The following is a 26,095-nucleotide window of genomic DNA, read 5'->3' as shown; positions in this document are numbered from 1 at the left end:
ACCTTTTTAAGGGACCTCCATACTGATTTCCATAGTAGTTGTTCACATTCCCACTAATAGTGTAGGAGCCTCACCTTCCTTACTCCAGCTTGTCAGCATTTACTTGTCTTGTTTTGTGCCAGTTCTAGGGCTTGAACTCTGGCCCTCATGCTCTCCTTTAGTTTTTTGCTTAATGGTAACACTCTATCACTTGAGCCACTCCTCCACCTATAGCCTTTTGCTGGTTAATTGGAGATAAGAGTCTATGTCTTCCTTGAGCTGGCTTTGAACCATGATCCTCAGATTTCAGCTTCCTGAGTAGCTAGGATTACAAGCTTGAGATATTGGCTTCCAGCTTATTTGTTTTCTTTATGATGGTCATTCTATCTGGGCTGAAATAGAATCTCAATGTTTTGCTTTGCATTGCCTTTATGGCAAAGGATGACAAACACTTCTTCACATCTGATCAATTTATTTGTCCATTTACATATTCTGGATCCAATGGGCAACTTATCTGACAAGGATTTTCTTCTATTCTGTAGGTTTTATTTTGATTCTGGAGGTTGCTGTACATAATCTTTTAAATTGGATTTGATCCCAATTTTCAACTGTTATTCTTAGTTTCTGAGCAAGTGAGGTTTTATTCAGAAAAGCATTACTTAATGCTTATTATACCTTCAAGGCGATTCATAATAACCTTCTGATGGCTTTTTTGAGCTGTTTAGATGAAACAACACTCCAGCATCTAAACAAGGGCATAAGGACGCCTGCTCTGTGTGTAGCAGGTGGTAGATGCCATAATGATAGTGGTTGAGACAATATATATGGGTACAGCTCCACAGGGAGTCAGTCATTTGCATTTCACTCTATAAAACTAGCCAAATCATGGGCTGGCAATGTGGCTTAGCGGTGGAATGCTTGTCTAGTATGCATGAGACCCAGGGTTCAATTCCTAAGTACCACATAAATAAAACAAATACAATTTTAAAAGTGGTTAAAACCAAAACCAACCAGCCATCCTGGGTATTATTCCATAGCCCTGGGTACTGTTGCCTACAATCTATGCCAAGGAGCAAGGGCCAAAGCCCAGCAGGCCTCAGGATAGATGCAGATAGAAGAGTTAACTTTCAAAAAACATTCTGCTGGGGATATGGCCTAGTGGCAAGAGTGCTTGCCTCCCATACATGAAGCCCTGGGTTCAATTCCCCAGCACCACATATACAGAAAACGGCCAGAAGCGGCGCTGTGGTTCAAGTGGCAGAGTGCTAGCCTTGAGCAAAAAAAGAAGCCAAGGACAGTGCTCAGGCCCTGAGTCCAAGGTCCAGGACTGGCCAAAAAGAAAAAAAAAGTCAAAAAACATACTGCTAATTATACAGGACTGGCCAAAAACAACAACAACAAAAAAAAAAACAACCTTAAAACCATACTGCTAATTATACAGGTCTCTAGGCACTCACACACAGTGACACCAAAGGAGGATACTCTCAAGAGAGGAACACAAAGGCGTAATGCCTATGTGCATCTGACCATAAAAAATAGTATTTATTAAAATGAACTCCAGGAAATGGAAATAGGAGGGTTTTCCTTTTTTACTGTTTGTTTTCTTTTCTTTTTGTCCTGTTTGATCATTTATCTGTCTTTCGGAGGGTAAGGGGAGGCGCAGAAATGGAGGGATAAAGAGTGAACAAATGCAGCAGTGGTATTTACTAGACACTATGTTGAAAATAAACTACATGGCTTGTGGGTTGGGGATGGAAGGGAAAAACTGGGAGAGAGTGAGGGAAGGGGTGACATTGTCCAAAAAGAAAATGTACTCTTTACCTGACTTATTTAACTGTAACCCCTCTGTCCATCACCTTTTAATAACAATTAAAAATTAAAAATACTGCTTACAGGGTGTTTTTTTCAACAGGCAAATTATGTTTGAATCCCACTTCTTATTTCCACTTCCTCATCTTTACAATGAGTATGTAACAGATACTTAAATTGCTTTTGTGAAACTACTGGCTCTTTTTTTTTTTTTTTCTTGGTCCTTGAATTAGCTGAAAGCAGACCACAGTTTGGCATCTCCACCTTCATTTTATCTCTCTGTCCTTGTTCTAAGCCATTAGCCGGCAATGACCTTGGAATCCAAGAAGGATGGACAGGACTAATGATAAAATAGGAGGGAAAGGAACAGCAGAATTATTCCTCAGAACCGAGACCATTGCTAGGTATGACTTGTTTATTCTGTCTAGACTGCTCCCGTCAAGTGAAGACATGACAGCAACTTCCTTAGAAACCCTCTCAAAATAAGAACTAAGGTAATGGCCAACCAGACCACCAGTGACTGCAGCCATCTCCTACCCAACTTCTTTGTTTACTTAAATCAACAGCTCAGGCCTGTGCCACAAAGATGGCCGAAATATTCCTTCCCTTCTTTCCATCTCTACCATGCCATGAGTCTCCTTTTTCTGCCCTTTGCCATCTGGTGCACGAGGGTGAGTACTGGACTTGACATGCAGAAACTCTAGAGCTTGGGCCTAGAGCCTAAAACTGTAGTTTCTGCTTGTAATGTGGATTAAATGAAGATACAGATGGATGTGTGCAGGGCTTTAAGATAGCTCCCACTACATGGCAAATGTTCCACAATAAGTGAAACATTAGTCCTATATACAATGGTAAATTAACCTTAGGACTACATAAGGTTACAGGTTTCATGCTCTGGGGATTTTCTTTCCAATGAGCCACACATTGAGCCACATCAAAAAGACTAACATTTACTTAACTAGCCTTAGTCTTAAGTTCTTAACAGTTCTCCACAGCTTAGATACATTCCCGTTCTACTTGGATTTAAATGATTTGTGTATCCATATATTTTGTTGTTGTTTTGTAACAAGCTTGCATGAGGATTTTGTACATCATTTCATTCTGAGTAGTAAGAGTGTTAATCTAAATTAGTGCGGAGAAAGGCTGAATGAACTTTAGCAAAGCTTTGGTTAATAGGCTGAGCTACATAGGTCATTTAATCTCTGAACCTTGGTTTCACCTGCATAACCTTAAAGATGGGAGGATACGAATAAAAATAAGCAAATAGAGGAAGACTGTGATTGGTCTTCTCCTTGAGAGAGGAGTCAGCACTTCTGATTGTGTGGGAAAGAATTTTGGACTTGGCTGCATTAATGTAATTAGTAATAAGTTTAAAAATGATATCTTGACTCCTTGCTGGAGACCATCCCGCAAAAAAAAAAAAGATTATGCAAGTCTCTCAGTACTGGAACCACTCCAGATCTTTTTCCCCCTCCCTAAATAATTTGTGTGGGTCCTGGGGCTTGAACTCAGGGCCTGGGCACTGTTCCGGAGCATTGTTACTCTACCACTTGAGGCACAGCTCCACTTCCAGCTTTTTTTTTTTTTTTTTGTAGTTTCTTGGAGATAAGAGCATCACAGACTTTCCTGTCCAGGTTGGTGTCGAATCATGATCCTCTGAATTCAGCTTCCTGAGTAGCTAGGAATAAGTATGAGCCCATGAGCCTAGAAAACTTCAGAATCTTCTATCCCCAGCCCAGCCTACTCTGTAAGCCAACTGTTGAGATATCTTCACTGTGGCAATTAGGTCCATCTGGCTTAAGGAGAGCAAAGCACATCATCCCCACTATAGAAACTAGTACCACTGGCTGCCCTTGGACTAAAAACATTTAAAACAATAAAGAGTGGAGGCACTGGCCTGTGTCCATCCTTCCTCCATCCACACATTATCTACCAACAGATATCCCTAAATATGCAAACCCCAGTAGGAGTTATAGGCCACAGCCCTTTTGTGCTTTGGAACTCTGCAAATCGAAGTGGCCTTCTTGCTGCCCATCCTTTGACATAAGAAAAATCCATGAAAACTTAAGTCTAATCTGTCACTCCTCCATGCTTAGAGGATCATTTGTTATCAGCTGGGCACTTGGTGGCTCACGCCTGGAATCCTAGCTATTTAGTGGGCTGAGATGTGAGGATTACATTTCAAAGCCAGCCTGGGTAGAAAACCCCAGAGTCTTACCTCCAATTAACAGTTGGATCCTACAGTGCTCGCAGTGGTTTCCATGCTCAGGTATCTTGCCCCTCTCCTGTGGATGTGTGGTTCCTATGATTTGCTTCTAACCAAGAAGATGCAGGATATATATGATTGCACATACACAATTGTGTGATTGCACACACATGGTTATGTTACCTAATGTGGTATGACCAGTCCTCTGACTCCTAGCCCGCGTAGCACCAGCTTACAGCATCCTACCATTTAGTTGTTCTTCATGCAAACCCTCCTACTCCCAATTAGATGTCTGCCAAGATCAGTATGACCCCTGAGAAGAGCAAGGATGAGGGCTTGTGGCATGGCACACATGCTAGAGTGCCTGCCTAGCAAGTGTGAGGCCCAGGATTCAAACTCCAGTTTATAAAAAAGAGCAAGAAGGATACATACAGGAGCATATACCATTCTCAAGGTGTGCGTCTCAGAGTACCGAGCTGTAGTTGCTTCTACTAATTTTGATCTTAGGTGAACTCTAGTTCAGATTTCTGCTATAGACATAGAACTATATAAAAAGAAGAGCCTGAGCTGGGTGGCAGTGGCTCACACCTGTAATCCTTGCTACTCAGAAGGCTGAGATCTGAGGATTAAGGCTCAAAGCCAGAGGAGGTAGTAGTCTGTGAGACTTATCTCCAATTAACCACCTAGCCAGAAATGTAGCTGTGGCTCAAGTGGTAAAGCACTAAGCTTTGAGCAGAAAAGTGTAAGAGACAGTGCCCAGGCCCTGAGTTCAAACCCTAGGGTTGGCACCTAAATAAATAAATGGAGAGCCTGGTGTATGGAAAGGAAATGGGGTGGTTCAGAGAATGGGGTGATTTCAGGGAGTCTAGAGACAGCTTCTCAGGAGTTGTTCCTTTGAGAGCCTACTACTGCCTCAGCACCTCACCATCCCTATCTTATGTGAAGCCCGTGGGGTTGATCTGCCCCTTTGCCTGGCTTCTAAATGGACACAGGCCCCTACCCTGCCTTATTAACATATCCTATTGTCCTGCCAACTGTGATTGGTCCAGGGGTGCTTACATGACACAAATCTGTCCCAATCAAAGCTAAATCCAGAACTGTAATAGTACTAGCAGTACTATAGAACTACTGTACTATTACTAGCAGTAGTTCTCAGTACTAATAATTTCCTAGTATTGAGAACTAACTTTCATTCCACACAGGACAGTAGTACTTCAGTAGTACTTCCTGAAAAGGCAGTTATAAAAGCAAGGCTGAAAACCATCCAGCCTCTGAATCCAGCAGTGCCTGGAGAACTTCTCCTTGGCTTTTTGGTTAAGGGCAAGTAATCCCCCTCTCGAACAACTTCTGTTAGAAAACAACTTTGAATTGGACATCTTTCACTATCAAGTATAAAAGGTATGTTACCTATGATTTGTGGTAAAACCAGTAGAGTAGGAAATGGGCTGATGCTAAAGTTTCCATGCCTCCCCTCACCCCCAGACCCTTGTTCTAAAGCTTAGTTAAAAGCTTATGGCACTATTGAGAGGAGGTAGAAGCTCTAATGAGTGGGACCTAGTAGAAGGAAGATAGGGGAAGAGCCATTAGCACCCAGCTCTTTCCTCTTTTTCTCTCCTTTTTTTTAAAACTTTGCAGTACTGGCATTTGAACCCAGGCCTTCACACTTCCTAGGCAGGCACTCTACCCCTTGAGCCATGCCTCCAGCCTCTTCATATTTTCTCTGGACATTCAGTAGAGTGTTGGACCATGGCCCCTTTACTGATGTTTCTTGCCATAGCTGGGATGACCAACATGTACCACTATACTTAGCTATTGGTTAAGATGAGGTCTTGCAAACATTTTGCCCAGGTTGGCCTAGAATCTATCCTCCTTAGCCCTCAGGGCAGCCAGGGTTACAAGTGTGAGCTACCACTGCCTGGCAGTTGGGTCTCTGCCATGTGCTCCTGCCATGATGTACCACCACAGTTCTAAACCAAATGATCCAAGAGACAAGGAACTGAAATTTCGAACTTGTGACCTAAGTTAACAAGTCCTTTATAAAGCTCACTGACTCACCATTGTGTCATAGTAATGGAAAATTAATACCACAAGTCTGACATGCCTGAGCAAAAGAGTACAGAGTATTTAATAAAATGCCACAGCAAATAAACCACTGAAGTAGAAATCACATGGGGTATTTTATTTGGCTTTGTATGTAGTCTTGTAGCATTTTTTTTAAAAAAGAAATGACTTAACAAGTCAATTCTTTAAACTTGAAAGTATCAAGTACAAATATGTGGAAGAGAAGTAAGAGGTAATGGCACACAACAGTTACAGTGGAAATAATGCCTTTAGGCTTTTTCAAAAAGACTCTGGGCCACGCAGTTAGAGGATTCTCGCAATCTTGAGATGCCACTATCCCCAAATGTTGCCGTTCTTTCTGATGGAAAAAACAAACAACACAAGTAAGGCAGGAGAGCTGGTTCTGTTTTGTAGTTTTCCTTCCATTTCTTCTTTCAGTGAGTGAAAATATAGCTTCTCGCCTTCTAAAACACAACAAGGAAAATCCCTCAAAAAACAATCCATTGTCATTGGGCACCAGTAGCTCACACCTATAATCCTAGCTACTCAGGAGGCTGAGATCTAAGGATCATGGTTCTAAGCCAGCCCAGGAAGGAAAGTCTGTGAGATTCTTATGTCCAATTAACCAGAAAAAAGTTGTAAGTAGAGCTGGGGCTCAAGCAGTAAGGTGCCACCAGCCTTGGGCAACAAAGAAAAGGGGACAGTGCCCAGGTCCTGAGCTCAATCCCTACGGGGAAAAATGCTTGGAACCTGCCAACATCAAAACTTTATGCTGGGGGGTCATGGGTGAGAATCCATCTGGGCCACAGCACGATTTTGCAAACAGTAAGTAAAGAAGCTAGGGGCCCCCTCCTTGGAGCACATGACTACCCAGCCCCTGACCTGACAGTTTTCCTGAGAGGAGGAGAAACAACCTCTGGTTTCAGGAGGCTCATCATTCCCGGTGCAGCTCCTCGAAGTCTGGGGACAACTGACAGGTGACGCTGGGGTTTTGCTGTGTCAGGGGTCTGTTTGGTGACAGGATAAAAGAGTTAGCTCAAAAGCAATTGTGTTCTGGCCAACAGAATTCATCAAGTAGTCAAAAAAATCATACATTATGATCAAGTGGGTTTTATCCCAGAGATGTGAGGTTGGTTTAACATACATAAATCAACAGAGCTGAAGACAAGAACAACATGATCATCTCAGTAGATAATGAAAAAGGCGTTGACAAAATCCAACACCCATTCATGTTAAAAACAAACTCTGGGGAAGCTAGGAATAGAAGGAACATACCTCAAAATAATAAAGACCATATATATACCAACAGCCAACGTCATACTAAACGGAGAAAAACTAAGACCATTTCCTCAAAAATCAGGAACAAGGCAAGGATGTCCACTCTCTCCACTCCTCTTCAATATAGTTCTGGAATTTCTAGCCAGAGCAATAAGGCAAGAAAAAGACATAAAAGGGATTCATATAGGGAAAGAAGAAGTCAAACTATTCCTATTTGCAGATGACATGATCTTGTATCTAACGGACCCCAAAGACTCCATTCCCAAGTTCTAGAGCTTATCAATAACTTTGGCGAATGGCAGGATACAAAATTAACCCACAAAAATCAGTAGCATTTCTGTATACCAACCATGAAAAAGCAGAGAGGGAAATCAGGAAACAGCCCCATTTGCAATAGCCTAAAAACATTCTGAGAAAAATCTTAACCAAGGAAGCAAAGGATCTTTATAGTGAAAACTATAAAAATTTAAAGAAATCAAAGATGATCTCAGGAAATAGAAAGACCTTCAGTGTTCATGTACAGATAGAATTAATATTGTGAAAATGGCCATAGTGCCACAAATGATCTACAAATTTAATGCAATTCTGGTCAAAAACCCAATGAAATTCTTTATCAAGATAGAGAAAACAGTGGCTGGGGATATGGCCTAGTGGCAAGAGTGCCTGCCTCATATACATGAGGCCCTGGGTTCGATTCCCCAGCACCACATATACAGAAAATGGCCAGAAGTGGTGCTGTGGCTCAAGTGGCACAGTGCTAGCCTTGAGCAAAAAGACACCAGGGACAGTGCCCAGGCCCTGAGTCCAAGCCCCAGGACTGGCCAAAAAAAAAAAAAAAAAAAAAAAGATAGAGAAAACAATCCAAACATTCTTATGGAACAACAAAATACCTTGAATAGCCAAAGCAATTCTAGGCAAGAAAAGCAATGCAGGTGATATCATAATTCCAGACCTCAAGCTCTACCACAGAGCTGTAATAACAAAAACAGCTTGGTGTTGGCACAAAAATAGACCTGATGATCAATGGAACAGACTAGAAGACCCATAAATAAGACCACATACTTACAGTCTTCTGATATTTGATAAGGGAGCCAAAGAAATTCAGTGGAACAAACATAGCTTCTTCAATAATTGGTGTTGGAACTGGACATCCATATGCAGAACTAAAAGTAGATCCCAGTTTGTCACCATGCAGTAATATCAACTTAAAGTGGATCAAAGACTTCAATGTCAGACCTGAAACTTTGAATTACTTCAAGAGGGAGTAGGAGAGGCACTAGAACTCAGGGATAGGCAGAAAGTTTTTGAAGAGTCCCAGGGGCACAGCAGATAGGAGAGAAACTTGAATGGGATTATATTAAACTAAGAAGTTTCTGCACAGCAACAAAGGACATAGCTACTAAACTAGAAAGACAGCCAACAGACTGGGAGAAGATCTTTACCAGCAATACATTCGAGAAAGGCCTAATGTCCAAGAATGCTCAAGAAATCAACCACTCCTAAAGCTAATAAACCAATCATTAAATGGGCAAGGTTTAGCTAAGGAGAGATGTTGTAGAAGAAGAGGAAAGAATGGCAAAGAAACACATGAGGAAATGCTCATCATCCCTGGCCTAAAGGAAATGCAAATCAAAACAACCTGAGATTCCATCTCACCCCAGTAAGATTTGCCAACATCACAAATTTGAACAATAACCAATGTTAGTAGGGAGTGGAGGGAAAAGGAACCCTACCGCACTGCTGGTGGGAATATAAACTAGTACAAGCTCTCCAGACAGCAGTCTGGAGGTTCCTCAAAAGACTAAACACAGACCTCCCCAATGACCCAGCCATGCCACTCCTGGGCATATACCCAGAACATCACAAGCCAGGATGCCATAAAGACACTCGCACACTCATGTTCATTGCTGCCCTATTCACGATAGTCAAGTTATGGAAACAGCCCTACAGTAGACGAGTGAATCAAATCAATATGGTAGCTATACACAATGGAATTTTACGCAGCCATTAGAAAGAATAAAATTATGTCATTTGCAGGGAAATGGATGGATCTAGAATAAATCATGTTAAGTGAGGTAAGCCAAGCTCAGAGAGACAAATGGATTGTTTTTCTTTCATATGTGGAAGCTAGACCTAAAATACACAGGGACATTCATACACAGTGAGGCCAAAGGAGGGTACTCTTAGGAGAGGAACACAAAGGCATCTGGTAAGCCAGATGCATCTGATCAATAAAATAATATTCACTGAAATGAACTACAGGAAATGGAAATAAGAGGTTTTTTTTTTTTGCTTGCTTGCTGTTTTTGTTTTCTTTTGGTCTTTTTTTTTTTTTTCTGGCCAGTCCTGGGCCGTGAACTCAGGGCCTGAGCACTGTCCCTGGCTTCTTTTTTGCTCAAGGCTAGCACTCTGCCACTTGAGCCACAGCGCCACTTCTGGCCATTTTCTGTATATGTGGTGCTGAGGAATAGAACTCAGAGCCTCATGTATACGAGGCAAGCACTCTTGCCACTAGGCCAATATTCCCAGCCCCTCTTTTGGTCTTGTTTTATCTTTCTATTTATCTGTCTTTATATTTTGTCTGTCTTTTTATCTGTCGTTGGGATGGGAAGTGGGGCACAGAAATGGAAGGACAAAGGGTAAGCAAATGTAGCAGTGCTACTCACTAGATATTATGTTGAAAACGAACTGTACAACTGTAGGTAGGGATAGGAGGGAAAAACTGGGAGAGAGCAAGAGAAGAGGTGACACATTGTTCCAAAAGAAATGTACTCATTCATTACCTGACTTATGTAATTGTATATCACCTTTATAATAACAATTTTTTTTTTAAAAAGTAAAGGTGGGATGGGAATGTGGCTTAGTGGTAGAATGCTTGCCTAGTAAGCATGAAGCCCTGGGTTCGACACCCCAGTACCACATAAACAGAAGAACGCCAGAAGTGGAGCTGGGGCTCATGTGGTAGAGTGCTAACCTTGAGCACAATGAAGCCAGGGACAGTGCCAAGGCCCTGAGTTCAAGACCCAGGACTGGCAAAAAAAAAAAAAAAAGCCAAGGTATCCTAGCTGAGGATATGACATTGTCTGCTGGTCAATGCGTTTCTTCAATAGAGGTAAAGTGAATCCTGAGGACAAGAAGCTTGGGAATCTCGGTCTAAGTGACAATGATGGCCCAAGCAGCTCCCTGGGCTAGGAGGAGAAGACTAAGTCCAAACTCTGGCTTTGTTTTTCAAGCTCTTCATTAACAAATACACATTCGCCACTTCTGTGGAACTGTGCAATAATTTTTAAAAAACTGGTACCAGCCCTAAAGGCTTGAACTCAGTGCTTGGACACTGTCCTTGAGCATTTTTTTTTGCTCAAGGCTGCCACTCTACCACTGAAGCAGTAGGTAGTAAATTGGAGATAAGAGTGTCATGAACTTTCTTGCCCAGTTTGGCTCTGAACCAAGATCCTTAAATCTCAGCCTCCTTGGTAGCTAGAATTACAGGCATGAACCTTTAGCACTTGGCAATATGTAATCATTTTAAAGAACTTTATCTTATTTGAGCAGAGTTCCCAGGCTGGGAGGAATTTGGGCTGAAAGCCTTACCCTCAATAAGCCAAATAAGTCACTCTTTCTCCTTTCATTGCCTTTAAGATTGATAGTAATCAAAGCAACTTAGGAAATGCTGGATGAAATTAAGTAATCCTCTGAGAACCAGCCCAGAGCAACTTCACCTTACACCCATTCCAACATACAAAGAACAACAGGATAACACTTTGGTAAGAAACTGAAGGCTATGTCAAAGGGTTGGTAACCATGGCCCAAGGACCAAACCCAGCCAACACTCTGGTTTTTAATTTTCTTTCTCTCCCTCTTTCTTTCTTTCCTTCTTTCTACACGTGTGTGTGTGTATGTGTGTGTATGTGTGTATGTGTGTGTGTATTGGGGCTTGAACTCAGTCCTGCTCTTGCTTAGCTTTTTCACTCAAGGCTGGTGCTCTATGACTTGATCCACAGTTCCACTTCTGGCCTTTTGCTGGTTGACTGGATATAGGAGTCTCGTGAATTTTTCTGCTTAAGCTGGCTTTGAAATTCAGTCCTTAAATCTTAGCCTCCTGAGTAGTTAGGATTACAGGTGTGAGCCACTAGTGTCCTGCCCAGCTCTTTGTTTTATTTTGTTTGTTTGTTTTCTTCTTTTTTTCTGTTTGTTTTTTGCTGGTCTTGGGGCTTGAATTCAGGGCCTGAGTAGAGTCCCTAAGCTTCATTTGCTCAAGGCTAGTACTCTACTACTTGAGCCACAGTGTCAATTCTGGCCTTTTCTGTATATGTGGTGCTGAGGAATGGAACCCAGGGCTTCATGCATGCTAGGCAAGCACTTTCCCACTAAGCCACATTCCCAGGCCCATTCTGGTTGTTTTTGCAAATAAAGTTTTATTGGAACATAGATGTACACATTCACTTGCTTCCTATTTGCTGCTTTTATGCTTCAGCAACTGATCAGATCTATTGGGAAAACAATCACATAGTCTTAAAAAAAAAAACACCTTAAATACTTATTTCTAGAAACTGCAGAGTCATTTCCCATCTTGTTTAAGAGGACTTTAGCAGGGTTAAGTGACCTGGACTTAAGTCCTAGCTCTGTTACACTTAGTTTGGATATTTAGATTCATTTTCCTCATTACAGACTGTGTGAGCTGTGAAGATTTTACAAGATGCGGCTCAGAAAGTGCTTAACAGAGACGCTGGGACAGAGCAAGTGCTCCATAGGTATTAGCCACTGTCATCAAGCTAGCAAGAGCTTACATGAAGGACAGTGCTTCATGGGAACTTAAGATTCCAAAATCTATACATAGGACAAACAAAAGTAATAATAAAGCAAAGGAATCATATCTGGAGATCCCTTCATAGGGCAGCAAGTTAGAGACAAAGACAGTTCCTGCTAGAAAAACCAACACAGCTGGTATCCTTCCAGCTTCTAAACAGGTTGCTATTCCTCTAGTGGAGGCCCTGAGAACTGTAGTGAAGGAACAGCACCTACAGTCAAACACGAGATTCAATCAGTGTGTGACTGTGGGAAAGCAGCTTCCTGACTCCTCTAGCACTCTAGGAATGGGCGGGGTCTACAGTCTGCTTTCCTCCATCTCTATCTGACCCCCAAACACCTTGACTTGACTTTTATAAATTAAAGGATATCTCATAAAAGCAATTGGTAGTAGCGTGACAATAAGATGAGTTCTATGTGTGATGGATGATGTGTGTGTGTGTGTGTGTGTGTGTGTGTGTGTGCTGAGACATGAACTCAGGGCCTGAGCACTATCTCTTCAGCACTTGAGCCACAGTTCCACTGCTGGCTTTTTGCTGGTTAATTAGAGATAAGAGTTTCACAGAATTTCCAGTGTGGTCTGGCTTAGAACTGTGATCCTCCAATCTCAGCTTCCTGAGTAGCTAGGATTCCAGGTGTGAGCCACCAGGCCCCACTATGATTAATGTTTTTGTTTGAAACTCCAATGTCAATGTCTATCTGATGTCTGGTGTGTTGTATTAGCAACTATGAGAAAATACCTGTCTCTTCAAATTTTGCCCCTCAAATGGTGAAAATAAAAGTGTTCCGTTGACATGTGTTTACCTGGGAGAAAACCAGTAGTTGATGAAGCTGGAGGCCACCACGTAGCTCACTAGGATCGTTCCAGAAAGGGCGAGTGATACAAAGCCCACACCACAGAGGACGCAAAGCAGGGTGAGGCCCCCCACAGAGATGACCAACCCTAGGAGGAAAGCAGGGTTAGGAAAAGGGTTCATTCACCTCAACAGGTTGAAAACATGCAGACCCTGGGCTACTATGTGTACAACAATGATAGTTAACTCAGATTTGGGAAGTGAGGCACTTTCCCATAAAAATGGAGATTTCTGGAATGAAGTAAAGTGGAGGCACTCTGTCCACTCAAGCAGACCTCAGGGCTTGGTGACAACTGGCTGAGCTCCCATCCCTTTTCTTTACACTTGGGCCTCCTCCTCTCCACCTCCTCTTCCTCCCCCTCCTCCTCCTGCTCCTCCCCCTTCTCCTCCTCCTCCTTCTTCTCTTCCTCCTCCCCCTTCTCCTCCTCCTCCTGTCTTGCTCCTCTTCCTTCTGCTACTCCTCTTCCTCCTTGTGTTTTGCCCCAGTCCAGCTGCAGCACAAGCAGGGGCTCTGAGGGGCAAGGGGATGATGATGAAGGAGATGGAGAGAAGGCTGATGGCACAACTCTGTTTATTCCAGCTAAAGCCTTAGCTTATATACACCTTTTATATTTGTCACATGCTTACATAATGTTGTCCTAGGACCCACGGCATGGAAAAGTGCAGACAGCAGGCATCCTTCCTCATTCTATTTCAGTCTTTGTCTACCAAGCTCCCTCAGATAAGCCCCCAGGCCTAGAAGCTGAGAGAAACACTTCCCCAAACAAAAGGGCAAGTACTTGCAGCCCTTAGCTGTAGAGCTTTTGCTCACACCTTGCCACCTCCTGGCACTGTTTTTGGTGTGTGTGTGTGTGTGTGTGTGTGTGTGTGTGTGTGTGTGTGTGTAGCTCCTGGGGCTTGAATTCAGGGTTTGGCATTGTCCTTGAGCTTTTTTCCTCTATCACTAGAACCACATCTCCAATTATGGCTTCAAACCATGATTCTCAGATTGCAGCCTCTTTGAGTTGCTAGGATTATAGGTATGAGCCACTAGCACCTGGTTTGTTTATTTTCTTTACCTGTCCAGTTTGAGGCTCAACAGAGAGGAACCTAACTTCATTTTCCAATAACTGAGCAGGATACCTTCCAGTAATATGACTCCGAGGACAGCAAGCACTGAGGTGAGCACCACGAAGAGCAGGAAGCACCCAACGGGAATGGCTGACATAGTGACAAACACCAGCACAGTGAGGGCCAGGAAAGGATGTCTGTCCAGGTACTGACCCACTGGGGACTCCATGAAGGCAACCACCTGTGCATAAAAGGACAAAGTACCAGAGCTGAGTGACATGTCTGGATTCCAGAATAATTGGATCTGCCTAAACTGGAGGAAGGGCAGCCAGAGGTCATCAGATTGAATGACTCTTAAAGTAAGATGTCACTGCAAGACCTCTCCCAGGACATGAGTCAGTAACAGAATGAGGCAGTAACATAAGGCACTACTGTAGCAAGTGTGCTAGCCCTACCCAGTGACAGGCAGGTATCACGAGAGGAAGAAGACTCAATCACCGCCTGCTTGCCTGGCACACACCCTTCTCATAGGGAAGCTTCAGTTTGCCTGTGCAATGTGTACAGTGGACCTCCTCTGTAGCTGAGGTTCTCACAGCTAAAGTCTCCAAGGAACATGAGTTAAATCCTGGCTACTAACCATCATTTAGAGCTTATTAGAAATGGAAAATCTCAGGCTTCATACCACACCTGCTGAATCTGACTTATTTTATTTTTGCCAGTCCTTGGGCTTAAACATGGGGCCTGGGCACTGCCCTGAGCTTCTTCTGCTCAAGGCTAGCACTCTACCACTTGAGCCACAGCGCCACTTCTGGCCCTTTCTGTTTCCGAGGTACTGAACCTCATGCATGTTAGGCAAGCACTCTACCACGGACACCCTGACTTTCCTTTAAATATTTTTTATTTTATTTATTTATTTATTTATTTTTGGTGATGGTCCCGGGACTTGAACACTGGGGACTGGGCACTACTGTCCTTGGAGCCACAACTCCACATTCAGCTTTTTAGTGGTTAAATGGAGATAAGAGTCTCATGGACATTCTTGCCCAGGCTGGCTTTGAACAGTGATCCTCAGATCTCAGCTTCCTGAGTAGCTAGGATAACAGATATGAGCCACCAGTACCTGGCCTCATGACTCTACTTTTGAAGCAAGACTCCAACATGATTAGTACACACATTCAAGTTTGAGATGCCATGAACTCAATATTGGAGCTTCCCAGCTTCTAAGCAACACCAAAGGTGACAAAATCCACCAACCACCTTGACTCTAAATGTCAGATCAGGCAATGGTTGCCACCTCATCAGATAAAAATGTTTTATGGATGAGTTCCATAGCTGGTCATAGCCTGATGACAACAAGAAAATAGTGGGGTTTTTTTGGTTGTTGTTTGTTCTTTTCTTTTTTGGTCATGGGGCTTGAACTCTGGGTCTGGGCCCTGTCCCTGAGCTCTTCAGCTCAAAGCTAGTGCTCTACCACTCCAGCCTAGTGCCACTTCCAGTTTTCTGGTAACTGCAGATAAGGGTCTCACGGACTTTCCCATCCATGCTGGCTTTGAACTGAGAACCTCAGATCCCAGTTTTTTCTTTGGTGCCCATTCTGGGATTTGAACTCAGTGCTTGGACATCATCCCTTAACTTTTTGTTCAAGGATAGTGCTCTATCACTTGAGCCACAGCTCCTCCGCTTCTGGATATTTGATAAAAGACTCTTTATATCTCCCTTTGAATTTCCCTTTTGAAGATAAGAGTCTCATGAACTTTTCTGCCCAGGCTGGCTTTGAAATGCATAATGTCTATTGGCCGGGCTGCCTCATGTTACCCTATTCTGACAAAAGCCACTAAAGGAAGCTATTGAGCTTCTCAGGTTAGAGTTGACCACATCAAGAATCACCTCTGAGTTGGGCCTGCCCACTTCAGACACTCCATTATCAGAGCCAGTATGGTTGTCCCATGTTAGAACATTGACCCGAAAGGGAGGCATAATGGCCGTGGGAGAAGCCACAGACAGTGCAGGCTGGTGTCTTGAGCTATCTCACTTGTTGATCATGAGAGAGTGAAAGGGGAACAGTGAGGCAGCTAGGAATAAAAAGTGACAGCTCTAACACATGGCCAGTAACATGTCCTGTCGGTGTTTCTTGTTCCCATAGTGCCTTGGGCTCCTGCTCAATGCTTCTTCTTCCCATAATGCCCTGGGTACCAATGAGAAGAGCCAGGGCAATGAATGTACAAGCCATCAACAATCAGCGCAAAGCCCAGGGAGGAGCTATGGGAGGAGCCCTCCAAGAAGACTCCACTGGACTCCTGTTGGGGCCCCTCTCCTGATGGAGAGTTTCCCTACTTTCTCTCATGGCTTTCACTTTTCTTTCTTTCTTTCTTTTTTATCGGATATTTTAATATTATTTTATTTTTAATATCATAATGGTGATGAACAGGAAGGTGACAGTTACATAAGTAAGGTAACGAGTATATTTCTTTTTAAACACTGTTACCCCTCCCTCATTTTCTTCCACCTATTCCTCCCAACTCCCCTTCCCCACAAGTTGTTTAGTTCATTTCCAACATAGTGTGGAGTGTCATTGTTGCATTAGCTCATCCTTTGTCCTGTTGTTTCTGTGATTCCCTTTCCCTTCCATGGGTCACACAGCTTTCTTTTTCTTTTCTTTTCTTTTTTTTTTTGGCCAGTCCTGGGCCTTGAACTCAGGGCCTGAGCACTGTCCCTGGCTTCTTTTTGCTCAAGGCTAGCACTCTACCATTTGAGACACAGCGCCACTTCTGGCTGTTTTCTATACATATAGTGCTAAGGAATGGAACCCAGGGCTTCATGTATATGGAGGCAAGCACTCTTGTCACTAGGCCATATTCCCAGCCCCCACACCTTTCTTTTTTCAAATCAACTTGCTCTGTTTACCTGAAACACTTCCCTGACTTTTAATTCTCTAATGGGTAGAGAAAACAAATCTGTTCTGCTAGACCTTATCAATCACTTTCCAGGTCAAGTCTTTGTGTGCCCTTAGTAAACACCTGACACCGCCTGACCAGACTGTTCTCTTGGTGACACTCTGGAGCCCTAGGAAGTAGGAAGGAGAGCACAGTAGGCAAGGTGGATGGGCACTCAGGGAGGGCCCAGGCCAGCAAAAGCTGCTTGTGCAACAGAGGGAATGGGAGGGAAAAGAGGGAGGAGAGCAGGGAAACTGATCACACAGTAACAAATGGCAGTTTTCTATCTCCATCCTGAGGCTGTGAAGAACCCAGGAAGGCCACAGATTGGAGAAGATGGCACTGCATGAAACAGTCTCTGTGTGAGATAAATTTCACAGCAAGTCGATGGGTTTGGGGCTACCCATTATAGAAAAGAGGAAATGGAAAGAAGCCTAAGTAAGTTGCCCAACAGACAAAGGTGATATGTTTGTGAGTACACACAGCAGCATGGGGAATTCCAGAGTAAGGGCAGGATCTGAGAATCTGCAGGCTCTCTACCTGGGGCTCTACAGGAGTCAGGCAAATTCGCTAGTGTCAGAATGTGAAAGACAATGGTGACTCATTGTATTCTGCTACCAGAAAGAAGAACAAAGATTTAAATCAGGCCAGCCTGGTGGCTCATACCTGTAATCCTAGCTGCCAGCCTGGGCAGAAAAGTTCATGAGACTCTTATCTTCGAAAAGGAGATATAAAGAGTCTCTTATCATCAAAAATCCAGAAATGGAGCTGTGGCTCAAGTGATAGAGCACTATCCTTGAGCAAAAAGTTAAGGGATGGTGTCCAGGCCCTGAGTTCAAACCCCAGAATGGGCATCAAAGAAAAAAGTATGTGCATCAATCACTCTCAGATTATTCCTGGAGAACCTGCTGACATGGAGTTGGTGCCCAAAGAGGTATTTTCAAAAACATTTCTGTGGGTTGGGGATATAGCCTAGTGGCAAGAGTGCCTGCCTCGGATACACGAGGCCCTAGGTTCGATTCCCCAGCACCACATATACAGAAAACGGCCAGAAGCGGCGCTGTGGCTCAAGAGGCAGAGTGCTAGCCTTGAGCGGGAAGAAGCCAGGGACAGTGCTCAGGCCCTGAGTCTGGCCCCAGGACTGGCCAAAAAAACAACAACAACAACAACAAAAAATTTCTGTGGCAGAAGAGGAGGTCTATGGTGAGAAGAAAATGATTTGTCACAGATTATCTGCATTGGGTGATGGCATCCCTGGGTATTTGCCCAGCTCATGATCCATCGCTGCCTCCTCACTGGGAACAGCACCCTCTTATGGACTGGCAGGTCCTGAACCTTGTCCATACCAATGAAATGCAAGACTCCAGTCCAGCTGCCACCTCTATAGCCACAGGTGACTGTAGCCAACCAGACTTGTCCTTAGGAATAGGACACTGAGACTGCTATATCAGGTCTATTAGAGGCTTCAGATGGGAGTCGAATGCGTTTGCCCACCCTAATGGGAATGCCAAGGAAGCCAGGCTTCGGGGGAGGAGAATAAAGCAGGTACACAAGGAAAAGCTAGGATGAGAAGCTGCATAGCACAAAGGAGGGCATGTCAAGTTACTCCTGGTCCCCATGACCTGCCTGACCTTTGCTCTAAGTCCTCCCAAGGCTCAGCCCTCAGTCACTTACCTACCCTTGCTTTCTAGTGGAATCTTATATTTTCTGAAAGTCTTGGAAGATCCTATCTGTTTCCTTGCATCTTTGCTATTTTCATCAGGTTCCTGTTTCTCACTCTAAACGACAACTGGCTGAGCTTGTGGAGCATGTCTGTAACCCCAGCACTGGAGAGAGATGAAGGTAGCAGGATCATGAGTTCAAGGCCAACCTAGCTACATGGTGAGTTACAGACAAACCTGGACTACATGGTATGACCTTGTCTCTAAAGATCAATTAATAAGTCGATACATACATTACAAAAAAAGACAATTTCACTGTATACTGTGTTGACAAGTTGTGGGTAGAGATGAAAGAGAAAGACTGGGATAGAGTGAGGGAAGGGGTAATTTATATAACTGTAACCCTTCTGTACATCACATTTATAACAACAGTAAAAAATTTTAAAAAGACAATTTAATAGAGGGCCATACATGCCGAGGAGTTCTGGAAAAGATGGTGCAATTTCACATTCCATCTGGGTGCTCTGGAGGAAACTCAGAGCCTCAAACTTGTACCATACTGCTGAGTGATACCTCAAGCCTTCTTTTTTCACTGGTTATTTTCAGGGGAGAGTCTTACTTCCCACCCATATCTACACGTGAGCTGTCATCGCCAGTCCAACGTCCTTTCACGGAGAAGAGAGTCTCAGACACTTTTCTGCCCAGGTTCAATCATTCCAGTCTCAGCTCCCCCATATAGCATGGAGTGACAGACACATGCCACCAGACCCGACTACGAGTGGAGAAGGAATCCTGCTAAGGTTGGCCTCAAACCTGGATCTCCCCAGTCGCTGCCTCCAAACTAGAGCTTTTTTAATCTGGGGAATTAGTGTTCTTATCTGGAGTTCAGAAGGTTCACAAACATGTGAAAAAGGGATACAATGAACTGGAGAGGTGGTCATCTAAATTTCCCCTAGACAAGGGGAAGGTGATATAAATGATGTTCTTTGCTGAAGTACTACCAGTAAATGTCCTTAAGACTCTTGCTTCAATATGGAAGGAATACAAGATACATTACTAAGAAAAAGTTAAAAATACATCTACTGTGATCATAATCACAATTACTGAATGGTTATAATAATTAACAATAATCACCATAACTGCATTTGGTAGTGATGAGATTACAAATGGTTTGCTTCTCTCTTTGCTGCAAAATAATCAACCAGCATAAAAAAAAATGTAAGCAGGGGATTGGTCCTTCACACCTGTAACCCTATATACTCCAGAGGCTGAGATCTGAGTACTGTGATTCAAAGCCAACCTGGGCACAGCTGAGAGACTCTTAGGCAATTAACCAGCAAAATGCCAGAGGTGGAGGTGTGGCTTAAGTGGCAAATACCAGCCTTGAGTGAAAGTTAAGAGTATGAGGCCCTAAGTTGAAGCCCTACTACAATTATAAATAAATAAAAAAGAAAACAAACGAAAGAAACTCCTCTATCTCATAAATAACTAATCAATTTTCCTAGTATTCTGGCAGTGGGATGGCCTGCCTAAACATATTCTAATGAACATCTCAATTGAGGAGCAGAGATGAAAGAACCAAAAAATGCCAAGAAGTGTGTTATCTACTTCGAAATGCCTACATCAGAAGGTCAGTGTAAATACTAACTAGGAAATGGCGAATTCCTAGTATAGGGCTTAGCTTATAGTAATTGCTCAATCAATGTAAGTAAACACATACTCAATCTATATTTGAATTTATACATTTGAAGAATTCTATATTGATAAATTCATATTTGAATTGGAAAACTCTAAACTGTTCTTCTCAAGAGAAAACAGAATTTGGTCCCTCAAACCTCTTATCACATTTTCATCTGTTTTTTTTTTTTGGTGGCCAGTCCTGGGCCTTGAACTCAGGGCCTGAGCACTGTCCCTGGCTTCCTTTTGCTCAAGCACTCTGCCACTTGAGCCACAGCACCACTTCTGGCCATTTTCTATATATGTGGTGCTGGGGAATCGAATCCAGGGCTTCAAGTATACGAGGCAAGCGCTCTTGCCACTAAGCCATATTCCCAGCACCCTTATTTCTGTTTTTTATTCTTTGTGCTGGTATTGGGGCTTGAACTCAAAGCCTAAGTGCTGTCCCTTAGCTTTTTTGCTCAATGCTACCCTTGAGCCACAACTCCACTTTTGGCTTTTTGCTGATTAATTAGAGGTCAGGGTCTGGGTGTTGTCCCTTAGCTTTTCTTGCTTAAGACTGGTGCTCTTACCACTTGAGCCACAGCTCCAGTGGGCTGGATTCAAGCCACTATATTCATATCTCAGCTTCCTGAGATTATAGATGTGAGCCACCAGTATCTAGCCTGCATGTTATATGTGTATTTCTTTAAAGAAATTTTATTTGAGGTACAATATTGATTATTAACATTGAACTCAGTACTATAAATCATGTCTTGAACAAACAAGTGTGTTCTAACACATACATGTGTTCCGTAATTCACATTCTGGTACTCAGGAACACTAGACAATACTTTAGTAAAGCACTTGGGCCATTTTAAATGGTGAAGCCACCAACCAAAAGCACAATAATATGAAAAGTGTAGCACAAAGTAATCATGATGATATACTTCAGGGTTTGTAGTGATGATTTGGCCTGGTCCTGAGGCTTAAACTCAGAGCCTGGTTGCTGTTCCTTAACTTTCTCACTCAAGGCCAGTGCCCTACTATGTAGTTGAGCCACAGCTCCACTTCTGGATTTTTAACAGTTAATTCCAGGAGATAAGGAGATAAGATAACTCATGGTGTAATTTATTAGATGTTGATTTTCCAGTGGAACACTGTATTTGAGTCCTTTTAAAGTATGCTTTGGTTGCTTGTTTTCAGGGTAACAGATAAGGGAAGGTAGGTACCAGTGTCTCCCACCTGTAATCCTAGCTACTCTGGAGACTGAGATCTGAGGACTGAAGTTGAAAGCCAGTCAGGGCAGGAAAGTTCATGAGACTCTTATCCCTAACTAATCACCAAAAAGTTGAAGCGGAGATGTGGCTCAAGGAGTAGAGTGCTAGCTGTGAGCAACAAAGCTCTGAGTTCACAGGCCATGACTTCAAGCCCCAGGACCGCCCCCACCCCCACCTACAGAAACTCAAACAAACAATAACAAAAAGAAAAGAAAGAAAAGGATTGAATCTGAGGTATCGAGTAGCTCCTATTAATTCAACTAAAGACATACATTTGCCACTTGGGGTGGTCATCCAACCAAACTATATAGCCTATGAGATATAACTCCAAATGACTTCTAAGAAGTCTGCTTACACTGGAGGTCGCTTGAGAATCTACCCTTCCCATTCCACTTTCTCCCATATTATGCTCTAGTGGTCACAGTGGAATGAGAATGAAGCTCAGAACTTAGATGTGGCAAGAAAGATTCCTGACTTTACCCCCAATTTCTTTGACTCAAGAAAGAAATCATTTCCTATCTGGTTTACACTAGTGTTAATTTGGGATTTCTGATGATATAATTTGGTTGGAAACTGACCTTTGAGTTATTTTGGAAGGACTTTACCAGCAAAGACAGCTTCTTCTGCAGTTCCTGTAAATCCCGGGAAGTGCTTGGGCAATCCTCTTTGGCCATCTCGAAAGTCCCTTCAGTCTCCTACTGGCAGCTCCTCTCAGGTACTACACAGTCCAGTCTCTCACATCATTCTATCTCTTGCTGTCCCTGGAAGAAATATTTGTTAAATCAGTACTCTTCATCCACTAGGTTCAACAACAGCTTCTACTGCCCCAAGTATCCATGGTGGGCATACAAATGGAAGAGAGCTTGGCAATATTTATCAAAATTTCAAATTGCATACACTTATAACAACTTATTTTCCAGGAGCCCAAAGAAAAAATGTCAAATAGGAATATTGCTATATAGAATGTACACTGCATCCCTGTATAGATTATGTAATGACTAGCAAAAAATTAGTGAGAAATTAGCTAAAAGTGGGCTGGGGATATAGCCTAGGGGCAAGAGTGCCTGCCTCGGATACACGAGGCCCTAGGTTCGATTCCCCAGCACCACATATACAGAAAAAGGCCAGAAGCAGCGCTGTGGCTCAAGTGGCAGAGTGCTAGCCTTGAGCGGGAAGAAGCCAGGGACAGTGCTCAGGCCCTGAGTCCAAGGCCCACGACTGGCCAAAAAAAAAAAAAGAAATTAGCTAAAAGTGACAAACTCTGTCATGTGCCAGTGGCTCAAACCTATAATTCTAGCTACTCAGGATGCTGAAATCTAAGGATCTCATTGGGATCCAGTCCAGGCAGACAAATCTCAGAGACTCTAATTGCCAATTAGCTGGAAAAAAACCCAGGAAGTAAGAGCGTGTAGCTCAAGTGGTACAGCAAAAGCCTTGAATGAAAAGGTTAAACAAGAGTGTGAGGTGCTGGGTGCTGGTGGCTCACACCTGTAATCCTACTCAGGAGGCTGAGATCTGAAGATCGCAGTTCAAAACCAGCCTGGGGGAGCTGGGAATATGGCTTAGTGGTAGAGTGCTCACCTAGCATGCATGAGGCCCTGGGTTCGATTCCTCAGTACCACATAAATAGAAAAATCCAGAAGTGGCACTGTGGCTCAAGTAGTAGAGTGCTAGCCTTGAGCACAGAGAGGCTCAGGGACAGCCCAGGCCCTGAGTTCAAGCCTCAAGATCAGCCAAACAAAACAAAACAAAAAACAAAACCAGCCTGGGCAGGAAAGGCAGTGAGACTCTTATCTCCAATTAACCACCAGAAAACCAGAAGTGGCACTGTGGCTCAACATCACAGAGCACTAGCCTTGAGCTGAAGAGCTCAGGGACAGTGCCCAAGCCCAGAATTCAAGCCACAGGACTGACAAAAAAAAGTGTGAGGCCTTACGTTCAAGTCCCTGTTCCAGGACACACACACACACACACACACACACACACACACGTTAAACTCACATTAATTAAAACAATACCATGGTTATTTACTAAGTGACATTGAAAGATAAATTTTAAAAGGTTATAAATATTTCACTGTTTTAGTTACATCAATGTATTTTGTGTATATGATGCATAGTTAAAAGAGCTAGAAATAAAAGAATCATATCTCTGAGAGCTTAGGTTTATTTTTTAGCCTGACAAAATTCTGGAAAGAATATACAAAAAAGTAGCTCAGGTGCTAGAGCATGTGCCTAGCAAGCCTGAGGTCTTTAGTTCAATTCCTAGTATCACACAAGAAGCAAGAAGACAGAATATACTATTTAAAATTTCACTACCACACCCCCAAGCTTTTCTTTCTTGTGCAATAGTGACCTTGGCTGATATTTCTTCTTTTTTTTTCCCTTTGCCTCTTATCATGATATAAATCATTCTCTAATCTTACATGTGGGTATGAGCCACAAGTATATAAGGATAACAATTCCAACAGCCTGGAATTTCCATGACTGTCCCAAACAGACATAATTTTTTTTTTTTTTTTGGTAAAGGCAATGAACTAAATTAGATACAGTTTTAACCTGGCTGAGGTTTCAAATAAAAACTATCATTCTTGTTTTACATTTCACCTAACAACTGGCTGGCTGGACACAAAAATCTTTCAATTTCTGCCTTATAACTAACCTCCTGACCCACAGTATCAATAACAAGTAGATTCCGTGCTGTGGTCAACATTAACTGAGAGACCCTCACATTTATCATTTATTTCCCATGCTGAGTTAATTTTCCATATGCTAACATCGACAGAGGCTAGTAGGCCAATTAAAGCACTTTGTAAAAATAGCCCCAGCGGGAGACTCTCGCCCTCCGCCAGGGAAATGCGAAGCCTTGCTCCGAGCTCTGTTCTTAAAGCTGCAGCTGGCCCGGTCCGGACTTCGGGGCGGGACGTTTCCCGGTCCCCAGTTCCCAGTCCCCAGGACCCCGTCCCCCGATCCCGACCCTGCCATCAGGCGGGTGAGCTCGGATCTGCTTACGAGGTTTCTTTCGGCCCGAGGAGTTCTTAGAGGGGCTTGGGGAGCCTGAGAAGGGAGCGCAGGGGAGCCACGGGCCGCCGCGGCCACCGATTCGCAGGCACTCCCCGCCCCAGCCCTCCACGAGGGCGCCGCCCAGGGCTGACCGCACCAGCCGCCCCCGGAGGAAGGCGCCCACCCTCGCCGCGCCCCGCCCGGCCAGGACCCGGCCAGGACCCCGCCCCTTCCAAGGCCCCGGCGCCGCGAGCAAACGGCCACCCCAACGTTCCAGCCGGGGAAGCCAGCGCCTCACAGCCGGGGGGGAAGGGCTCGCTGGGCGCCGGGCGCCTCTCTCCGCCGCCCACTGCCCATCCGCTGGGATCTCGGGCGGAAAGGGGGAGTGCGATGCAGATGGAGAAGTAAGCGTTGGGCGCGGGGGGGGGGGGGGCGGACATCCAGCCAGTGCTGTGAACAAGAGCCCACCTTGAGCCGTCTCGGCTCCGCTCCACAGGGAGCGGAGCGGCCGCGGGGACCAGGCACCTCAGATGCCAGCTGCGGGGCCACCCGCATCTGCCAGCCACATTCCCCATGGCAGGGCCGCGCGCGAGGGTGGGCCCGCAGCCCTCAGACCCCATTTAGTGGCGGGTGTGCTCCAGGTGGGCGTGTGTGTTTTGGAGGCGGGGGATGGATCCGCCCCTCCCCGAGTGGCCCGGGATGCAGGAGACTCCCGAGTTCACCGAACTCGGCGGCCGCCGCCCCCGAGCTCCTCCGCTCTCCGCGCGGGCCCAGCAGGATCCAGGCAACCGGGTTCCCCAGATCCCTCACCCATCTCACCCCACCTCAAAGCGCGGGGCGCTCACCTGTGGCTGGCGGATGTGGCGGTCGGCCGGCGCGGTGGCACTTTAGCCCGCAGAGCGAAGGAAGGCTGGAGAAGGGAGACTCAGCGCCGGGACCTGGGCGCGCTGGGCCCGCCTGGCCCTGTCCTCGCCGAGGCCCCGCCCACTGACCCCACCCAGCTCCGCCCACTGACCCCACCCAGCTCCGCCCCTCATCCAGCTCTGCCCTCGCCGCGGCCCCACCCTGGACTCCACCCTCTAACCGCGGCTCCGCCCCTCGACCCTCTTCCCTCACCCCTGCTCTCTCAGAGGCTCCGCCCATCGGTCCAGCCTCTCCGTCTGCCCTCTCCTTGGCCCCGCCCCACTCGTGCCCCGCCCCAGCCCCTAGGCCACGCCCTCTATGCCCCGCCCCTCTCTGGAGGACTCGGGTCCGGAAGCCCCAGGCGAGCTGAGGGGCCTGGGGAACAAAGCTCAATCCCTTGCTCCCACTCCTGGAGTCCCAAGACCCACTCCTTCCCTACAGCCGCGGCTTGGAGTGAAAGATTTGGGGCCACCTGGGAGACAAGTGGCCGGACTGGCAGCAGAGAATGGTTTACAAGGAACTAAAGATTCCCCCCTAAATACCATAAAGCATCACTTCTGGAAATGTCTGTGGTTAGGGACCACCTTGGAGAGAAGGTTTTAACCATTATTTCTCAA

The 26,095-nt window shown here is 44.7% G+C and overlaps 1 protein-coding gene across 6 annotated transcripts; it reads right to left on the bottom strand.

The window, feature by feature from the left end:
- Positions 1-6,151: 6,151 nt before the first annotated feature.
- On the bottom strand, positions 6,152-25,548 carry Ldaf1 (lipid droplet assembly factor 1). 6 transcript variants are annotated; one of them, XR_007208755.1, is made up of 6 exons: positions 25,421-25,545; positions 22,152-22,334; positions 14,116-14,284; positions 12,944-13,082; positions 6,938-7,062; positions 6,152-6,519 (listed from the first exon to the last, which is right to left on the bottom strand). XR_007208755.1 is itself a non-coding variant. In XM_048331906.1 (6 exons), exons 2-5 carry the CDS (start codon positions 22,245-22,247, stop codon positions 6,990-6,992), a joined length of 477 nt encoding a protein of 158 aa, XP_048187863.1. In that variant the 5' UTR covers positions 22,248-22,334; positions 25,421-25,545; the 3' UTR covers positions 6,152-6,519; positions 6,970-6,989. The 6 variants fall into 6 exon arrangements, 4 of the variants coding, with proteins under 4 accessions (XP_048187863.1, XP_048187864.1, XP_048187865.1 ...); XR_007208756.1 differs by having other exon boundaries at positions 6,152-6,413; XM_048331906.1 differs by having other exon boundaries at positions 6,970-7,062.
- Positions 25,549-26,095: the final 547 nt, after the last annotated feature.

This window comes from Perognathus longimembris, chromosome 23 (assembly GCF_023159225.1).
Source record: "Perognathus longimembris pacificus isolate PPM17 chromosome 23, ASM2315922v1, whole genome shotgun sequence".
In the NCBI taxonomy this organism is placed as follows: Eukaryota; Metazoa; Chordata; class Mammalia; order Rodentia; family Heteromyidae; genus Perognathus; species Perognathus longimembris.
The sequence above is the reverse complement of the archived record's forward strand: the minus strand, read 5'-3'. Positions and strand labels throughout refer to the sequence as shown.